Source organism: Cupressus sempervirens, chromosome 9, assembly GCF_028749045.1.
Source record: "Cupressus sempervirens isolate cs-2001-9-10 chromosome 9, ASM2874904v1, whole genome shotgun sequence".
Classification (NCBI taxonomy): domain Eukaryota; kingdom Viridiplantae; phylum Streptophyta; class Pinopsida; order Cupressales; family Cupressaceae; genus Cupressus; species Cupressus sempervirens.
In genome coordinates, this window is record NC_143126.1 from 563,762,343 (window position 1) to 563,782,896 (window position 20,554).

Here is a 20,554-nt window from a genome sequence, read left to right on the forward strand (position 1 = left end):
CTGGGTTGCCTCGCAGGTCTGAACCCTCTATTAAAAAAGAAAGAAAGAGGTTATTCTAGAATAGAAAATGTGGATAAATATTCCTTTTCTTGTTTGGTTTAGTCAAAATTTGATGGGAATTCATGAACCCAAAATTTTATGTTTTCTAAAATAAATAAAACTGGAATAAGAATACGAATTCTAATTCCACTTATTTTGGTTGAATAGCAAATGTTCATTTTTTGACTAAAATTAGAATAAGTATTCCTATTTTCAATTCCAATTTGGTGCACCCAAACAAAAAAAATTCAAAATTTTAAGAATTTACTATAAAATTTAAAACTAAGAAAAGAGTTGTTCTAGTATCATTAAAAGAGTGGTTCTAGTATCATTGAAAGACCATGTTGGCCTTATCCCCCCAAAAGTTGAGGCCAAAACAAACAAGGCGGCTTATCCAATGGTCTATTGGCCAAAAAACATATTAGAAACGAACTATTCGAGGGCGTTGAAGGTCACTTATTTCGAGTGTCAATATGGCTCCTCTCGCGCCAAAAGGTCACATTCCCCTGCTTTCCTGGTCTAGTTATGGCCTATAAAATGTATGAATCATTCCTGCATTGCTGGACGCTTCCACAATGGCAATCCAACTTGGCCTTCCAGCAGTTTTGTCAAAGAAGCAGCTCACGTACGCAGTGGGTAGTGCAGCTCCCCAATTGGGATTGCGTAATTTCATGCTTCTCGGATCTGTCCAGGGCAAAAAGAGGAGAATTGGTTTGATTGTCGCGAAATCACTAGATAATGTGAATAGTTCCTCTGGTAGTTGGGGTGCCAATTTAAGACAAGGGGCGCCTCCTTGTGCCAGTGACATTATCTGGCCCGCAGCAGGTGCGTTTCTTCCTCCTCCATTTCTTTCAAGCCAACCCCATCTTAAGTCCCGTTCTCCTTTCTCGAAGGGAAACATGAACAACCCACCGGAAACCATTGTTAAATTTGAGTGTTATATTGGGTTTTATTGTGCATATGCGGCTTGTAAATCAATTGTATACCGGGCGGATTTTAGAATAATGTCATTAATTATGTAAATTGTTTGATTTTTTATGTTAACACTTCGAGCATTGAACGATTATACAGAATACGACGTGTCGGTGGTCCTTGTATGGTCGTTCTAAATTTTTACAAGAAATTATACTTTTAGCGGTTTTGCCCCATGGCAAAAGCCTTTTGGGGTTATTGGGCACTCTTTTCGGGGTATTGGGTGTGACTGAGACATTATGTATTGGTCTCGGCAAAATATGATACCGGAACTCAGAAAATTATACTGAATTTTTGGTAGATAGATGTGCAATTATGGTGTTTTTGTTCTTGACATTGCATGCTCTGGAGCAAAATAAGTGCCATGTACTTTGGTTATGTCATTACTTGGCTTGGCTTCAGAAAGCATGCTCTCCTGAAAACATGATAGGGGCATCTATACCGACCCTGGGTGAGAGTTCGTCATCCGTTTTGTAATTGAGGTGTTGTTCTTATTCTCAGTTTTTGCAACTGCTAGTTGCCTTTCTTCCACTGCCCAACTCATCAAACTCACAATAGTCTCAGAGCCACTTTAGTACATACTTATACTTAAGAGGAGTTGCAGTAGAAGTAGAACACAGTGGAAAAACCTGCGAACCCATGTTTTGGCATACGCACTCGGATAAAAATCATTCATATAGAATGAATTCAAATCGATCATTTCATTTTCCAGCGCACAACTGAGGAAGAAGTCCAAGGGCTTCTTGCCCCGCATTAGCAATGTTTGTGAATGTTTCCCAGGTCGTCAAAAGCTTGCAGGATTGTGCAGTCACTTTAGAAAATATCAAAAGGGAAATGTTTAGGTACTTAGCTGTACAGCTTGCTTTGCTAAATTCATTTTTTTGTTGGGTTAATCATGTCGTACATATCAAATTTTGTTTCTGGATCCATTGTGTATGTTCTTTATACCAAAAGACATATACAATTGAATCCAGAAACAAAATTCGAAGTTAGAAATGGATTGTAGTAATCTGATATTATTGATAATCATGTCTTGTTCAAAACCCCGAGAAATCAACATCTTGCACATTCTAAGATTTTTTTGGGCACTTAATAGATTCTTAACTTATCTGGCCAGTGTAAATTGTATTATATAATCAGTGTAATCCAGCATATATCTGCAACCAGTTTGAATATTTCTTGGTGATTTGTGGTTTGATCAGTTTAGCTTATTCACTTGTTTTTATTCAGGGGCATTTGTGGCAATGTCTATTATGGGATATGTGGACAAGATGATTGCACCTAAAGGGCTGCAATTAACTATTGCACCCTTTGGTGCCGTCTGTGCTGTTTTGTTTAGTACTCCAGCAGCACCAGCTGCACGGGTAGGATTGAAAACTCTTGCAACCCATTTTTGTTGTAGCATCTTAAGAAACTAGAAACAAACATTGCAAGAGCATGTTAAATTAACAATATTTTGAATTTTATTTGCAGAAGTACAACATCTTTGTATCTCATATTGGCTGTGCACTTCTTGGAGTCATTGCACTCACTGTTTTTGGCTCAGGCTGGATTGCACGCAGTGTTGCATTGGCTGCATCTGTGGCATTCATGATATACACCGGTTCTCTGCATCCTCCTGGTTTGCCTTTCTTCCATAGCATTTTTCCTTTAAATCCCATTGTATTGTGGTTTTCATTCCTGATAACTTAATCTGCTGCAAGTAGCGAACAGCTGCCTCTAAATCCTGGTCAGGAGTCCCAAGAATGGCTTATTTGACTCAAAATAATATATTTTGCAGCTGCTGGTTTGCCATTACTTCTAATTGATGCACCAAAGTTTCAGCATCTGTACTGGTGGTACTCCATATTCCCTGGAGCCGCAGGTTGCATTTTATTATGTCTGTTGGTAAGACCTGCTGTATCACTCCTGAATTTATCTTTGTCTGTCTTCATAATTTTAGGTCTTGATAGAGGATATTGCTTGTGTAATTAAATTTTACTAATTTTTCTTTATTTAGTTTATTTAAGATAAATCATTTTCATACTAGTTAGTTGTCATGTAAACATCTAAGAGTTTGCACTTTATTTGAGCACTTCTTGTCTCACACCTCTCTTTGTGTCTCTGTGTTTTTATCCTCTCATTGTTGCACATACTTTCACCCACAATGGAGGGCAGTCCACCTTTGGTGGACACATGCTTAGTTGTTATAACTTATGCTTATCACTTGCATCACTTCTAGTTATATTGCATGGCCTATATATTCAGGCACATCTACATGTATTGTATCCATTACTCATTATTTTTGATAATCAATGAAAGTCCTTGGAAGATCATATCATTTTCTCCCTTTTGTACTATCAATTGAACTTCTAGATACCTATTGGCTTTTTTCATTCTTTGTTTTAGACAAATTTTACAGATATTTTGAACTTTCTTATTCCCTGTTATGAGAATCCTTATTTCATCGGGTGGGTAAAATTCTTCTGCAGTATAACTTTGAGAGGGTGATGGGTCCTATAGATTGGTTGATCAGATGGGTCTTGATCAACCCAATCTTGTCACGCTGCTCTGTTCCGCATACGGATCAAAACAGAGGCTTTTGAGTCTCAGGATGTCTTCCTCATATGTTTTTTTTGCACAAAGTCATATGTTTTTTTTGCACAAAGTAAGGGAGCCCAGTCTCTCTAAGCAATCCACTATATATGCCAGCTTTTTCTTTTGAATTCACTGGATTTTGCGGTTTTTAATTTGATAGATTGGAATTAGGCCTTTCATAAAAGCCCTTAATTGAAATCCCCTCTCTCCAGGGTTTGGGCGGGGATTGGAGTAAAAGTTTTAAAAAATAGGGTTGTTCATACTTGATAAATTTGTTAGATTACAATAAGACCTTTCATTAAAGCCTGTAATTGAAATTCTCTCTCCAGGGTTTTTGCGGGGATTGGAATAAAAGGTTTAAAAAACTAGGGTTGTTGATACTTCACATATAGTACCTTCATGCTTTAACTATTTTCAGCCTGACAAGTATGAATGCTTTGCTGATTAAATTGTTCCTTTATCAATTTCAATACGAATGCTTTGCTGATTAAATTATTCCTTTATCAATTTTAATATTTAGGAACAGAAAACGATGAATTGGCATGCAGTTGATGATATATATGCTCGTTGAGTACATTTCTACTGTTCCTGCAGAAATTGAATCTGGTTTGAACAACTATATAGATACACGTATTAACACTATAACCACATATTACACACATTAGGGGTTTATCCAATCGTCGAAGGACAATATATCTACAGTGCATTATAGTGAATTAGAATGCTTGCAGAAATAACATTTCATTTCGCAGTCCTCATTAATGATGGAACACCAAGTATATTCTGATAATTTGATACAAAAGCTCATATACAATTGATAATTGGAACACAAGTATCTCCTACTTATCAATTGATACAAAAGCTCTGATACAATTTTATTCCAGAAGCACTGTAGTCCAATTAAACAAATATAACCTGGGCATGGTAGTTCTTACACCATCTCAGATTAACTTAACTTGGAAACTAATTCTGAGACATTCATTTTATGTTGTGCTGCAGCAAGAGGTGGTGACATTTTTGAAAGCCAATTACAAGTTCTGAGAACTATGAATACATGAAAAATCACACCTACAGTATGAAATCCTGAACTTTTTCCTTTTCTATATTTTGGGACTATTTTACTACCAATATTCCCAAGATAGTCCTTGTGGACAGTTTTAGTCCCTATGCAAGGGAAAAGAAAAAGAAAATTAATATTTTTTTTTTGTAATATCTATCTTTGGCGGAGATTCCCTAGATTTAAATTTTTTTTTTTTAAGTTGGTGAATCCCAGGGGTCAAACTTTTACTTGTCAAGACTCCAATTCAAACCTCAGCGGTGGAGAAGATTTCCATTAAAGGATTTGATTCATGAGCAGCTGGAAGCTAGGGAATCTTGGTAGAAAGAACTACACACTGCTAATTCCGAACGCCTTATAGTTTCATCCTTGGGCACACAACAAGATGATTTTCCATGCATGATTAATATGGTCTGGTCTGCATGTACTACTCGATTCAAGTAAGCTAATAAAGGTTTTTCAGGTAATTGTCCATAGAGACTGCTTTTAAAGATTAAATAGGTTTTAGGAATCTCTATGCCAAACTACAAGTTGGCATAGCTTCCAACTGCAAAGATATATATTTTAGATTAGAAATATGAAAGATTGGAACCAAAGCAGAAAGGATCAGCGAACCGAGTATCTAATTCATATTCATATGAAAATGGTTCACTATAGTTCGATCAACGTATCATCATTGACAACCAAGCTTAAAAATAACTTGAAGCATCTCATAAGTCTAGCTGCAAAAAAGCTAGCCGCTCTCAGATTTTTATTTTGCTAACAAATCTTTAACAACCTTAAAAAACTTAAGCATCCAATACGTTAATATATTTCTATTTTAGTATGAATAATATCTTTTACAGATATTTTCAAGATGTTCGAGTAAGAAGAAATGTTATGTAGCATCACTGATGCCATCGATTAAAAAGTGAATTCTAAAAGGTAAAAGTATACTTCTAAAGTAAGAAAATTTATTTTCTTTAATCCTCTCCAATGAAATTTCTCACACATTGATCCTGTGATCCTGTAATCAATATTAAGACTCCGGAGTTTGGGTTCTAAATGAACATCCGTCATTGATGAAGGAATACTGTTGTTTCTTAAAATCTCTTTAGAGTTTTTGGAAACTCTATACACTGCCAAAATTGAAATTTTTTGTTAAGATGTAAAAAGGGAAATTTCACAAATTTGAAATTAAATAAATTCTAAATCTTGTAAAGGTTGGAAAATTGAAAATTGGGAGTCAAAATTGAAAATTCTTGTCAAGTCTAAGGTCTTTTTTGGAAATCTAAAATCCAATCTTGAAAAATCAGAAAAAGGAAAAAACAAAAATTTCAAAAGTTGGAAAGTTTAAAAGAAAACAAGGAAAGCATGATGAAAAAACAAGTTAGAAAACATAAATCGATTATTTTTTAAATATTAATTTCTTTATCAATATTTAAATAATAAATTTTGTAAATAAAAGGACAAGTTTTTAGAAAACGTGTTAATGAAATTCTTTTTTCATTCAAATTTAATTAAATATTAATTTATTTAACCAAAGTTTCAAAGAAGAAAAAAGATGGAAGATGATGAAAAATAGATATTATTTTGATTGGGATGGTGGAATTCTATTTATAGATTCTAGCTTGATTATATATTAGTTTTCAAAAAATCTAAAAAATTTGAAAAATAATTGAAGGGAAATGAATTTTTAAGATTTAAAATAAAGAAATTAATTGAATATGAATTTTTGAAAAATCAAAATTGGATAAATTATGAAAAAACTTCAAGTTAAAATGTTCAACATAGAAATTTCCTAAAAAGCGAAGAAAATTTGTGACATGTGGCAAAAAATCTCTTCGAAATTAGAATATTGTGAGCTAAGTAAAGCAATTACGTAGCTTCGGTTCATAGTATTAAAGCAACTTTTTATGAAAATGGTATATATAAGAAATCATTTCATGATTTCTCTCACACACAGGTTTGGAGAACAAAGCAAGAAGTGATCATTTAGATTTGGAAGGCTTGGAGAGGGTTTTGAAAGAGATTTATTCTAGAAAGAGTTGAAGTGCTTACAATTTTTAAGGAGAGAGTGTTGGTGTTTCAAAACTACCAAACAACAAAATACTTGATACCAAGATTCTGAGGATAAGTCTTAGTCTAAGGGTTAGCTACTGCCTATATTCAATTAAGAAAACTTTAGATCAAGGCCCAACTTTAACAGAATCACAAGGATTCTCCACTCTTTAGGTTCTAGAAAACCAAGGTGAGTGCACTTGAGGAATATATGGATATTTGACTGGTTTATGGTTCTTGACTTCAACATATCCTTATTAACTTCATCTTTCTATTTGACCTCTATCACTTACAACATAAAAATGGTCACAATTCTTCTATAATTTACAAATAATCCTTGACAGAAACAACTAACAATGACATACAAGAGATTATTGCAAAGAAGTGTTGATCAACAGTTCAACTCTTCATACATGAAAGTAAAAATTGATTTGATTTTAAAATTTTGCTTCATGCAACTCTATGATTTCTTCAATATGCAAACTGAATAAATGATCAGTGCCCTATCCATTGACGGTCAGAGTCTACCCAACAATTTTGATCTAATCAATTGCCTTACAATCAATTATATCAACAATTAACCCTAAACCTCAGTCTTATGAATATCCTTCTTATATGACTAGAAACCCAATCAATTTAATAAAGCATTTACTTAATTTCTTAAATTAAAAGCAACAACAAATTGATACACAACCTATCCTAGTTGCATTAGATTGCATAAACCTTGCTTAAATAATTTCAAGATTACCAACACATAACATTGGAGACAAAACTCAGAGAAAATAGATATGGCATAATTCTCTTCTTGTATTAATCCTCCTTGAAAATCATACAATACTGATGTAAACTCATAATAACTCATAACAAGACAACATGATCCTTCAACGTTCAATGTATTCTTAGATTTGCAGAGATAGATACATCAGAAAATTAACACTAAGACTTACTGGCCCAAATGCAAAACTAGCATAATACTAAAATTCTACAAAATTTAGATCTCAACTCCATAATTTAGAAATCTTTTTATAGAAAGGATTGCAACAAGCTTAAGATGGGAGGACACTTGTCAAAAAACTATTCAAAATAAAATACAAAGATATTTCTATTTTGTTACAATACAAAACATTCTTTGTACTTGGCCAAAATTCTAAGATGAAATTATAAAACTGCTAGTTGGCATTTGACAATAGATATCTCTTTAACGAATTCGATTTTGATTTAGCTCATGTCACCATCCATGACTCTTCTCTATTCTTTATACCTTTAACTGCATACTAACTGCATCCTTTAACTGCACTAATCACTATCACCAGATGGCAAGGCTTTGATGTCTGCAATCAATTCCCATATGGTAATATCTGTATCCACATCCAACCAAGTGACATCTTTGACTACCTCCAATTCATCTAAACACTTGGTCCACTTGACATCAGGTATGGCTTTAACTTCAACAGTTACTTTAGAGATTTTTGCCTCTATCTTATAAAGCATATCAACTATATCATAAACTGTTGTAGCACTTGCTTCATTATTGCAAAAAGACAAAAACCTAGGATAATCAAAAATATCTTCAAAAGAGGATGACCACTTACCCAATCTTTCAATTTACCTTCACTATCCAAAATTGTAGGTATGAAATTAGGTGTACCTGTAGCAATTGCCTTCATCTTGTTTTGGATCAGTTGCATCTTGCCATCGAAGAAGCCATTCAAGTCTTTCACCTTATGGATATCTTTTCTAGTATTCACAATGGTTACTTTTGGCAAATCCTTTTTCTAAGGTAGTAAGAGAACTAGACTATCAAAAAATTGTATGTAAGGGCCCCAAGTATTAAAGAGTGGAGATAATAGAGCAATAGCTTCTGAACATCTATATTCTGCTTCTTCTAATGCAAGGTAGTTGCTATGAATATTCTAAGAAATTGACTTCAGTGCATTGATCTTATGAATTAGCAAGTTCTTCATTGCTCTTATCTCTGCATCCTTGCTTGCTTCTAGATTTTCTTCATCAATATCCATTGCATGGCTTGACATTTCCCCTATTTCAGGTGCCTGGCCTTCTATTTGCACACTTTTGTCATGGAGTTCTATAGCAGTTTTGACACTCTTCTTTCGTGATGCTACTTCCATTTCTAGCTTGATAGTCTTTTGCTGCAAGATAAAAGTTTTCTTCATTTCCTCATAGCTTCTTGTCTTGAGAAATCTCTCATATGTTTTTTCCAGCTGAGATTGAAGGGTATCCATCTTGTTTTTGCTCATCAGTAGTACTGAAGTATGCATCCCATACAACACTAGAAGTGGACTATACATGCTAGAAAATAACATTCCCCCTAGGGGGATTCCTTGATTTCCATGAAGGTAGGTTTATCATGCTCTGGAGCTAAACTCCAAATTGCCATTATTTGAGCATCTATTTTGAAACTTGACCCTCTCAGTTCTCCATATTGATTTTCATCTTCAAATGAAATTGTTCTCTCCTATCTTCTCATTTAATCCAATAGAAAGGAAGAGTTGAGATCCCATCATGGGAAAATAATCATGCCACTTCTTTCTATCAAGTCTCCAACCTCTTCAACAGTGAGGGTTTCACTTGCAGGATCATATTCTTGTAGTTTTTTCACAAGTTCAGCAAGTACTTTTAAATCTCCTGGCTTCATTTGTAGGGCAAGTTCATTATGCTTTATCTTGAATAGAAAGCTCTTAAACTCCTCATATTTTATAAAATTATCATCACTCATGAACTCATAAGCTTCAATAATCTTGTCATCTATCATCTAAGCTTCTAGTTGTAGTTTCTTTGCTCGTTGCTCATCTTCTGATGTTTGAGATATCAAATACCTTCTTCTTATATCATCAAAATACTTACTGCCCCTTGGTAGAATTTGGAGGGATTTTTGCTGGGCTTTCTCTAGCAATTCAACCATCTTCTGCCTTTTATTTCTCTATTTCGCCCACTCAGAACTTTTAGGAACATCTTCCTCAGGCTAGTTTTCTTCAGGCTGCACCTCATCAGGTTGGTCTTCATTGTCATATACCTCGACCATAATCTCATCATCTGAATAATACGGGTCAATCTTTTTTCTAATTGCCTCATGAACTTGAGATACCAATTCATCAAAATTTGCCACATATTTGTCCAATCTGGGACAATAGTCTTCATTAGGATAAAACCCTTTCAATGATGGATTTGCTTTTTTCATTTTATATTCAAAATTGACAATATCCCTATATTTGACCACCTATCCCTGTTGATGTCCTCATTTATCTTGTTAGCAATAATATCTTCTTCCCACATAGGTTTTGTAGGAGGCAAATTGTATCCCTTCATGATCTTCAGGGCATGTCTAACTACATTGCATGGGTTATAAGTTCTGGCTGGCCCAGTTGGCAATTTATAATTTTTTAAGAATGCATTGGTTTCTTCAATGACATTTTTGCCAATTTCAAATTCTCCTACCTTAGTGCATCTACATAGAAAGATTCCCTTCTTGACACCTTTGCCTAAGTACTCTCTATTCAAGGAAATCAATTGCCAAAATATTTCTACAAACCCTAACCTCTTAGGGACATACTTGGGCAGGATATGGGGTGGCTGAGGACATCCAAATATCCTTATAATAGTATATTCCTCGAACAAGAAAACACTCCCCCAATCATGTGTTAATTTTCTAGCATCAAAGTACATTTTAGGTTTAACAACCTTTCTAACACTCCTAAGGATTCTTTCAATTAATAAACTTATCATCTTCAGAACTAAATAAATAAAAATATTATAAAAAGAAATGACATTAGAATAGGGGTAAAACATTTCCCATACCCTTGTCCATCTTTGTATTAGCAACCTTTTTCGCCACTCTTGTGTAGATTTGAAGAAACTCTGATCACGTATATCAACATTCTTGAACAGGATGCATGATTAGGGAATAGTGATGGAATTTAAAATGCTCCAATTCTCCTGGTTGAGCAACAATGATCTCCTTATGGATACTCTCAATGATATATTCCACAAAATCATACCCAACATTATGATTTGGGTCTTGGATATTCAAAGCCATGATATAATGTGCTCCTGCATCATTCATGGTTCCATCTGAACCTAGGGCTTTGTTGATTCCAAACATAATATTTTGAAAGTATCTTTGGAAAAATTCCAAAGGCATGATCTTCTCAATATCTCTCTTCTTCAGAATGTCTCCCACATTCTTCTTTATTGAAGGAATGTGTTTGGTCATATTCCTGCCCATGTAGAAACTCTTTGTTTTGTGAAATTCTCATTCAATTTCTCTATCTCAATCGACAATGACATAGGTCCACCCAAGTCGAATGCCTTTATGAATGTTTCTTTGTCCAAGGATAGGAAAACACTTTTATCTCTTATGTGGAATGATTTATTTACAAGATTTTAGCAATTGATTAATGCTTTCAACAAGTCTACATCTACAAACACTTCTGGCACAATCAACTTACCCAAATTCCTGACCTAAGGGTTACATATCAGAACCTTTGCTGCTCTATTCTTGTAGAAATACCAAAACAATTCATACCCATTTCTATTAGGAACCTCTGCATCTCTATATAATGCATATGGGTCTTTGAAAGCAAGATCATTTGCATTTTGGGCATTGGTGGAACCAGGCAAAATATTTATCCATTATTCCACGAATGTGTTGGAAACCTTTGGTGGTGCATCTGGTTCTTCAATCACTACTTGTGCAATTAATTCTCCTTATCTTTGAGCCATCTCTACAAATGATTCTGCTAATTTTGTATACTGAATGCTAAAAATGACTGAAATTCACTCTGCAACTTGAAATTCACTCAGGGAACTTAGGCAATGAAGAAAATGGTAATGAGATTTTTCTTACCTTTCAGACTTTACTTTCTTTTGCAAGGGGAGCGTGGTATTAATGGCAATAAGATCAACACACTTGAAAAATCCATCAATCCTCAAAAAGCTGACAAAATGTATGCTTTTTCATATTTTCATACATCTAATTCATGTTCTTTTTATCCATCTCAGACATGGCTATTAAAACTACTTTCATGCTTTAAAACTGATAGATGCAATGATGCACAGAACAACTCATCACTACTTTGCCACAACTTTTATGTTTTTTTTTTGATTCTGGATGAGACCATGTGACTAGGGTTTGTCTTTTTAATGTTTTACACCCTCACATCTTATCATTCTAACTACTGAGTTTGGCTTGCGATGCTGCAAATGCGCTTATTTTCTCCTTCACTTCTTTGTTTTACTTTAACCTTCGTACTGCTGCAATCCGACAATGAACCTTTTACTTAACATTCCACACTTTTGCAACTATTCATCAGTTAACACTTTTTATACCCATGATAATGATTTGCTTTACTTTCTTACCTTATCACCCCTTCGTGATCGACAGTGAAAATATGCTCTCTAACTATACAATGGTGCGCCAAGCATTTTTCTTTGACATTTTCATTTAAATGCAACAATCCTTTGTTTGTAGCTTCACATTAGTATCTGTTTAGCCTTTATTCTTGACTGTGAAGATGCTCTTCATTATTTTAACTAATTGTTATCGTCTTCTCGCAGCTTCACTACTTGACCTGAAATTGCTACACAAACCCTTGCGAACATGCGATGATCTTTGCCTTAACTATTATAAACATGTCTTTGCTTGCTCTCAACATTAATTGGGTAATTGGAGTTAGACCTTGCGAGAGTGCGATGTGCTACATTTTCCACTTTGCCACCTTTACCATGGGTTGTTCACTAACTTCAGCGATGGTGCGCTAGCATAAATCTTAACTGCAAAGATCAATGAATTTTTCTGTCACAACTTTACATATTACCTTGCATAAAACCTTTGCGATCATGCAATTAGCCTTTATGTTGTCTACTTTTCTTTGAATCGCACTGTCGCGACTTAAAACCTTAACCCAACATGTAACGTCACAAAGATGTGACTAAAAGCTTTTGCTGTCTCACTCCACTAACCTAAGGTTGTCTTAACTCAACTGCAAGGCCGCACCTTCATAATTCTTAACCATCAATACCTTTTCACAACCTTGTATCTTAGTCTTCACATTTTATTTGATTGCCTGTGATGTTGCGCTGTCATCTTTATTGACTGTTTCTTTTCATTCACACAATTGCAACTTAAGGCATCCTCAATAATTTTTGACTTGTGACCTTGTGATGACGGTTTAGGCTCGACCATTTTCCTTTTATCATAGCATCGCCACTTGAAACGCCTTAAGTCAAGAATGACTTAAGATTATGCACACTTCCTTGTTTCACTCAATCACACCTCCAACTTTGATGTTATTGTTGACCGCTGTGAAGCTGCATTGAGCTCAAAATAAACTATTTCACCCTGTTGCTACCTTGGAAATGGTTAGTTAGCAAAATGAAGTGATGTTGCGATTATTGAGACTTCACAACATCATGACTTAAAAGATACAAAAGATCATGGAATACATATATAAAACATTAGCAAGGAAATTAGGGACATAAAGGTATAGCAAAGTTTTCATATATCTCCTTTTTAAAAGGAAAATGTATTTCGAATGAACCTCTACGACATAACAAGACAAAACAAAGATTTTACCTAGGGTTTTTTTTCATGAAGGTTAACAAAATATTCAGAAACCCTAAGCATTTAGACGTGATTCCTCCTATTTTTCACAAATTTTGACAAGTCTCTAAGCAAGTGAAAAATCAGGCCAACATAAAGAAAGAAGGGAATTCTTCTTGAAAATTAAGAAAAATTCAAAAAATGATTGCGAACTTCATCATAAAGGAATTTTTTCATTAATTTGGAGAAACACGTGTTTCTTGAGAAAAGCACAGAGAGGGAATCAAAGAATGTTGATAATTTCTCAAAATCTTCTCCTTTTGGAGAAATTAACTATGCTTTTTTCTCAACTTTTTGCATGCTCTTATGAAGGTTTGTTTTCTATTTTGTAGGAAGAAGAAATGGAAAAACCCTGAGGAATAGGTAAAACTAGAGCACTATTAATAAAGAATAACAAAAGAGGCTTCTATCTGAAATTGAAGATTTTTTTAAAAATGGGTAGAAATTACAAACACTAACATTAACAACCTTGATATGAACAAGTTTAGTTGGAGAGTGTTTGGATACAAAGACCATTAGTCATTGGGTTTTCTTTCTTTTTGCATGCTCTTATGAATGCTTGTTTTCTATATTGTAGGAAGAAGAAACGATAGAACCGCAGGAAATAGGCAAACTAGAGGAAAATTGATAAAGAATGAGAAGAGATGCTTCTATCTAGAATCAAAGATTTTCTCAAAATGGGTAGAAATTAGAGACACTAATATCAACGGCCTTGATATGAACAAGTTCAATCAAAAAGTTTTTGGATACAAAGACCATCAACTTATGCATTTGATCACCTAGATTATGCACATTAGGATTGTTGCTACAACTACTTTCCTTGCATCTTTTCAACATTATGAATTTATTGTAGACTTTCCATACCATTATAACCCCATCGATTTAGATGGAAACACCCTTGCAGATTTCTCTCTAGCATCCATATTTAAGTATTTGGGATTCCTTCACCATTGAGGATGGCGACAAAAACAAATGAACAAGCACTTAGAGTCTACATTGTTGGGATGCAATTTTGTGAGGAAGTTATCAATAAGAAATGATTGAAAAAGAACAAGTCCCACCATCTCAAGATTCCCAAGGAATTGGTATGGCTTGACTTAATGCAAGAGAATAATGACATGGTCATGATGCTCAGTCGTAGTTTTGGGATACCCCATTCCTCTAAATTTGAAGCTTGTAGTATTTCATCAAGAAAAAGGATGGAGAAGTCAATAGGATAGATTGAGTTGGACTTATTAGTGACAAATTGAATGAACAACTCATAACTTTGGAGTAGATAAGGAAATTTAATATATCTCTTGTGTCATCTATATGCTAGCTTGAATGAAGAAGTATGATGCACAAAGGTACACAGGGCTAATTGAGAGTGGAACTCGACACTTAAAAGTTCATGAATGCTACCCACAACTGCATTTTCATTCCAAGGATGACTATGCCAGAGTTAATGATGCCTTTTCCATGTGTATTGAAGACCCTACAAAGGAGGTTGCACATGAGGTTGTTAATTGGAGCAATGAAGCTAGTAGAAGAATATGGAGCCTAGTTCATTCAATTCCCTACCTTTTCATACATTCGAGTTCAAATATTTTCTTTGGAGCCATACAAGATTTCAAGGCACCCAACGGATAAGATGGTCTTGTTAGAGCTTAACCAACAACTTATAATTTATGAAAATATTCAAAAGGGGAAGAAAACATTTTGATTATATTTCCCAATATTTTAGGAGAAGGAAAATCTTAAATATGCCCATGCAATAGTGAGATCATCAGATGAAATCCAGTTGTTCCATCTTCCACTTTATCCAAAAATTTATGATTTCAATCCTTACAACAAGATCACATTAGCAGAAGGATTCATATACTAACATAAAGTGCACTTGATGGTTTTTTAGAAAATTGTTGTACATGAGAGGGAAATCATAAAGATAATGTATTCAACATTGCCTCTCTACATGATAAGGAAATGCAACATATTCCAAGTACATGATCATATGAAGGAAGATGTAAGGGCCATTTTGGCAACGAGAATATGGTTGGAATAGGCATTTGTCTATTCTTAAAGTTTCGTATTCTTTGTTTGAGTGCACCAACTAGGAATTGCGGATTAAAATACAATTGGAATATGTATTCCAATTTTGCCCCAAAAATGAGCTTCTCCAATTCCACTTAAATACCTATTTCTATTCCATATTTACTTTATTAGATATCATAAAATTTTCGGTTCGTAAATTTTGTGCGGTCAACGTTTTGTTGAACATTGGCGCTCAAAATATTGGCCATTGTGTTTGCTTGTTTGGCTATTTGTTATCATGTAGAGGAATTTTTTGGGCATCCTTCCATAGCTATCAGGTATGAACTATGGAGTATTTTTTGGTCTCGTTCACCTATTTTTCTATAGCGATGTCCTATTTTGTTGGGGGGATCTTTTTTTTTTCTTCAGGGTTCTCTATCATGTTGGGTACGAAAAGACTCGTTAATGTTCTGAGTGTCTGGCTTAGAGTTACAGTGAAGGTATTGTTTACAAATTATGTTTAATAATCTCATGCAAGCGGATTGCCCCATCGCTATAAACTCTATGGAAAATGTCATCACTTTCAGTAGATTGCTTGCAAACTTCCATGATTTCTCTGCAAAAACAAGTACCAGAAATGCAGCTATGACAAAGATGGAAAACCCTTGCTCGATAAAATGAAATACAACAACAACACTACCACTGGAGATTGTGACAAATTTCCTTATCTTACTCATGTGAAATCATCTTTATATTGTTGTTTTTCCTCTTTTATTTTTTGTCATCTAAACCATTTATTGTTGCAGATCTCATGACCCCACATGCGTAATAGCTAAAGAAACACTGTAAGATGATTCAAAACATATGAGATTTAGGGCATGCATCTGAGTAATGGACATGATTTCTCAAAATCATTTACTGCATAAGTTCTTATCCAGTGCTAAAGCACCAAACCATTGAAGCAAAAATCCCAGAACCATAGAGAAAAAATATTATATTGAAACTTAAAAAAAAACACTTATTCCAATTCTGGTTTTGCACAACCAAACATATACAATAAATGTATTCTCAATCAAATGCCAGGTGAACCAAACATAGAAGAAGAGTATGTATTCACATTTTCTATTCTTGGAATAACAAATCTAGAATATGTATTCCTATTCTCGTATTCCTATTCCCACTACCAAGCGGACCCTAAACGTAGTGCAATAGGGTTTCAATCTAGAAAGGCAAAAAAGGAGGTTAGAAACCTTAATATATTGTCTAAGCTATTCTTGGATTTGACGAAGTGGTGAATTGATCGTAAAATGAGAAACTAAGGCCCAAGAGTGGATTCAGATATTGATTGATGGGTCATCAAGCACTTAGAGATGATCAACCAATCCAAATTTCTAGACAAAGTGTTGAAGAAGGAGAAACTCCACTAGGAAGTGCAAAATATAGAAAAGGGAAATAGGTAGCTCAATCAAGGTAACCAAGGAGTAGGCCAGCCATTCAGGAATCTCAACAGAAGAAGAAAAGTTCTAGAAATGTTCCCTCATCATCGAGTCACACTCGTAGTGTACAAGAGAAATAGATTTTTAAGAGACAAGAAGGGGAGGCAAACATAAGGAGATTTGAATGAGAAGAAAACATGGCAAGGCTAGTTCAAAATAGGTTGAATATAAATGCATATAAGAAATATGAATAGGGAAAAATAAGAGATCAAGATATGGCTGCCGACGAGAGTCTTGTTGCAATCTTAGAGCAAGAAATAATGGAAATTGATGCTAATCCATACATTTTAAACTAACAACTAGAGTATTAAATTTATATTAATACTTTGAAAAATAAAATATTTCCAAATAGAAGACAAAAATCTTATAGAGTGTAAACATTAGTATAGTCCATTACAGACAACGAATGAGTATAATTTCATCCTTTGAATCTAGGCCCTCCAGAAATGACAAATTTTCCTTTTGAATTCTTGTAGATGACTACTTCCTTAGTCCAACTAGTTTTGCATAATTTGGGAAGGACAAATTTAACTCAGTCCAAGTCATTCAAATCCAATGATGGGGGAATGTAATAGCCATAAGTTAAAACATATTGTTCTAGCCAAACTAGAGACTCTTCCCTTATGATGTGAAATTGATGCAGAAGAAGATATTTTTCCCATACTAGACCAAAAATTTTCAAAGGTAAAGGCATCTTTAATAACTTGAACATGACGCTAAGCCATTTTAACAAGCTCTAGACTACCAATAGGGGCATCCATATAAGCCTCTAGGTATTGAATCTCACCCCTTTAGTTGACACTAAAGACAACATTGACAAGATCTTTTAACAATTCTTTTGCAAATACTGTAGTACACACAACTATAATAACCCATTTGGATAACTTGGTCTCGAAGAGACAAGCTACGAAAATCCCAATAATATCACTATTAGTTCTCCAAGTGCACCCATAATAAAAGTGCCTTTCCCCTAAGACTTTGTACTTCCTATCAAGCCAAATCATCTAGACAAACAAAAATACGAATTTGTCACTCTGGTTTACCTTCTTCTTTAAAAGCTGTAGTTTGAGCTTTAGAAGAGTGAAAAAGAACCATATTGGTATCCATAATGAAATGATCACAAAAATGAGGAAAGAGGTCTTAAAAGAAACAAGAAAAACCATTTGGAAAAATGTAGATGTTTCTTAAATCGAGAGAGATGCGTCTAATTGTGCATACATAGTGCCAGGATTATGAAATTCATATTAATGATGTCATTTTTATACCGAGACAATGTGCAATCATGAAAAATCACTTTAAAAAGAGAGGAATAAAAATCAATAGATGATTAAACCAAGATTTATGCAAAGAGGCAAAGCATGGGATAAAGACTACAACTGAACACATCATTAAATATCATAATTGATGATATAGATAGCTAGATATGTGAGGGAGAAATTTAATTATTCATAATTATGAACCAAAATATGAGTGACTATACATACATACATACATACATACCTATATTCGAGAATATATGTGTGACATTCACATAAGCTTCAATATTTTTTATCTCATGTGCGTGCGTGCGCGCGTGTGTGTGTTCCGAATTCCGTTCCCAATGATTTGTTTTGTCAATTCAAGTTTTTGATTCCTAAACCTCCTCCATTCTTAGGTTTGCAAATGTTATCCCATTTTGTGAGGCCTCACTCGATCCATCATAGTATAGATAAGATATTTGCATTATGACACTTCTAATTTGATATTTTGATATACTTTCGAGACTATAAGGTTATGTTTTTTTAATATCTGCATTTTGATGATCCCCACTTATGTATGCACATTAAGACCTAAATGATATAATTAATGTCTTCATTCATGTACTAACCTTTTTCAATTGCTTTGATAGAAGCTAAATTATAGAAATGCTTGTAATGTAATGCTTAAGTGGGGGTATGCTACTTGCTTTTTGATATTCAGGATTTGGATATTTTGACATTATTCAAGACTTAGCAGGACAATGGCTTATTTTATCTATTGATTTTGACATTTACAATAGTGTTCTGCATCTACAATATGTATTATGAACCTATTATTGTGAATGGAATGATTGAACACTTACAGATGCAACATTATGACATGATAGAATTAGATTATGATATGATGATTACAATATTTTAATGTGATATGCAGATAAAATTTGATAATGATGATTTATGATTTTTAATGTGATATGTAGATAAATGTTGATTTGATTATGATGGTTTATAATATGCAGATCTTGATATTTTTACATTTTGAATGATTTATTTGAAATGATTAGGAAAGGAAATTTGATTGAATTATGTTAACAAGATTACGTAATATTTGAAATTATATGCATTTATGATATATATTTATATGACCTACTTGGACTACCGATGCTCGAGTTTGATGTGCAAGAAGTAAAACCATGGGAATTTTGGGGGAAACAAGATCCAAATCTATGTGAATACAGTTTAACCAAGGTGAATCTCTGGAAGATTCAAAAGCCTCATTGTGATGTATGTTATTCTTTAAATGTAAGTTTTCTTGTATGTGAAAAATTTTAATCATAAAGATGCATTAGGAACATGTTGTGTTGACGTGGAATGTGCTTTTATGTGTCACTTGACACTTGTGAATTTTGTGTATAATGACATGTCATTTAGGGTTTTGGCTCATGGTGGTATTTTACTCTAAAACTGATTACCTTGTTAGTGAGTAAGTAAACCCACTTGACAAGGGGTGAGATGGGTCACAATCAATGAAACTTTGAATTTGGACTTGGCTAGGGTTTTGAGGAGTCATTGGGTGGTCCCCAAGTGTCTTTTAGGTGAAAATAAGTTACCCATATGATAGTAAACCATGTTAGGGACCTAATTTTGACCATGTGAGTGCCTAGATAGCCTAGGGGGCCCCTTTACCCATGCATTCTTCCACTAATTCGAAATTAGAGTTGTCACATGTGTTTTCTCCCATGTTTCCACTAGGCCAAATATAGAAAACTTAGAGGGAGACAAGTTTGTAAGAGGAAGTGGCTTGATGTCTTTGGTAAAAATAGTTAGTGAGAAGGCCTTATTAGAGAGTCTTGGACAAACTAGTGTGGTGTTCATCCACTCTCTAAGTTTAGAGATAGTTAGGGTTTTGGAGGGAGATTAAGGAAGCTCCACAACAACTATCTTTGCCTTTATCTTGGACCAAGGTTGGTGTTTCAAACCATGTTCTTTTTCCTTCTTTTAGTTTTGCATAATTAATTTGCAAGCATGGAGTATGTGTCATGGAATCATGTATTGTGTTGTGAATCTTTGGACGGTAGATTTTGGTATGGTGTTGTGTCATTGTGAATCTTGTATTGTGTTGTGGTGGTGTGATTGTACATTGTGCATCATGAAATCTCTTGATTTTTCTTTCTTGAATCTCCTTGTTTTGATTTGAATGTCAAGTGTTGTTATGGGCGTGAGGGCTTTACTCACCCTTTGGGAAGGGAAGAGAAGTCCAGGGTGAAAGGCTTAGTTGGGTTTGAAATATAGTTGAGAACCTTGGATTATGGGCTCCATTGTATGCCATATTCATTCATACCTTGTTTTGATTAGTTAGGAGCAATTTAATAAAATGGGTTAGTAAGTATTACATAGAATTTTAGAATTAATTTAATAAGCGTAAGTTTAATTAGTTCTTTATCTATTATTAATAATAAAGTTAGTAGAAATTAGAAGTTAGTAGTATTGTAGTTGAGGGGTGAAG

The 20,554-nt window shown here is 34.2% G+C and overlaps 1 protein-coding gene across 3 annotated transcripts; it reads left to right on the plus strand.

The window, feature by feature from the left end:
- The first annotated feature begins 489 nt into the window (after positions 1 to 489).
- On the plus strand, positions 490 to 5,121 carry LOC149539899 (uncharacterized). 3 transcript variants are annotated; one of them, XM_089801121.1, is made up of 6 exons: positions 511 to 864; positions 2,242 to 2,375; positions 2,485 to 2,632; positions 2,792 to 2,898; positions 4,588 to 4,661; positions 4,848 to 5,121. In XM_089801121.1, exons 1-5 carry the CDS (start codon positions 615 to 617, stop codon positions 4,627 to 4,629), a joined length of 681 nt encoding a protein of 226 aa, XP_089657247.1. In that variant the 5' UTR covers positions 511 to 614; the 3' UTR covers positions 4,630 to 4,661; positions 4,848 to 5,121. The 3 variants fall into 3 exon arrangements, with proteins under 3 accessions (XP_089657246.1, XP_089657247.1, XP_089657248.1); XM_089801122.1 differs by having other exon boundaries at positions 4,862 to 5,052; XM_089801120.1 differs by having other exon boundaries at positions 490 to 864; positions 4,588 to 5,121.
- Positions 5,122 to 20,554: the final 15,433 nt, after the last annotated feature.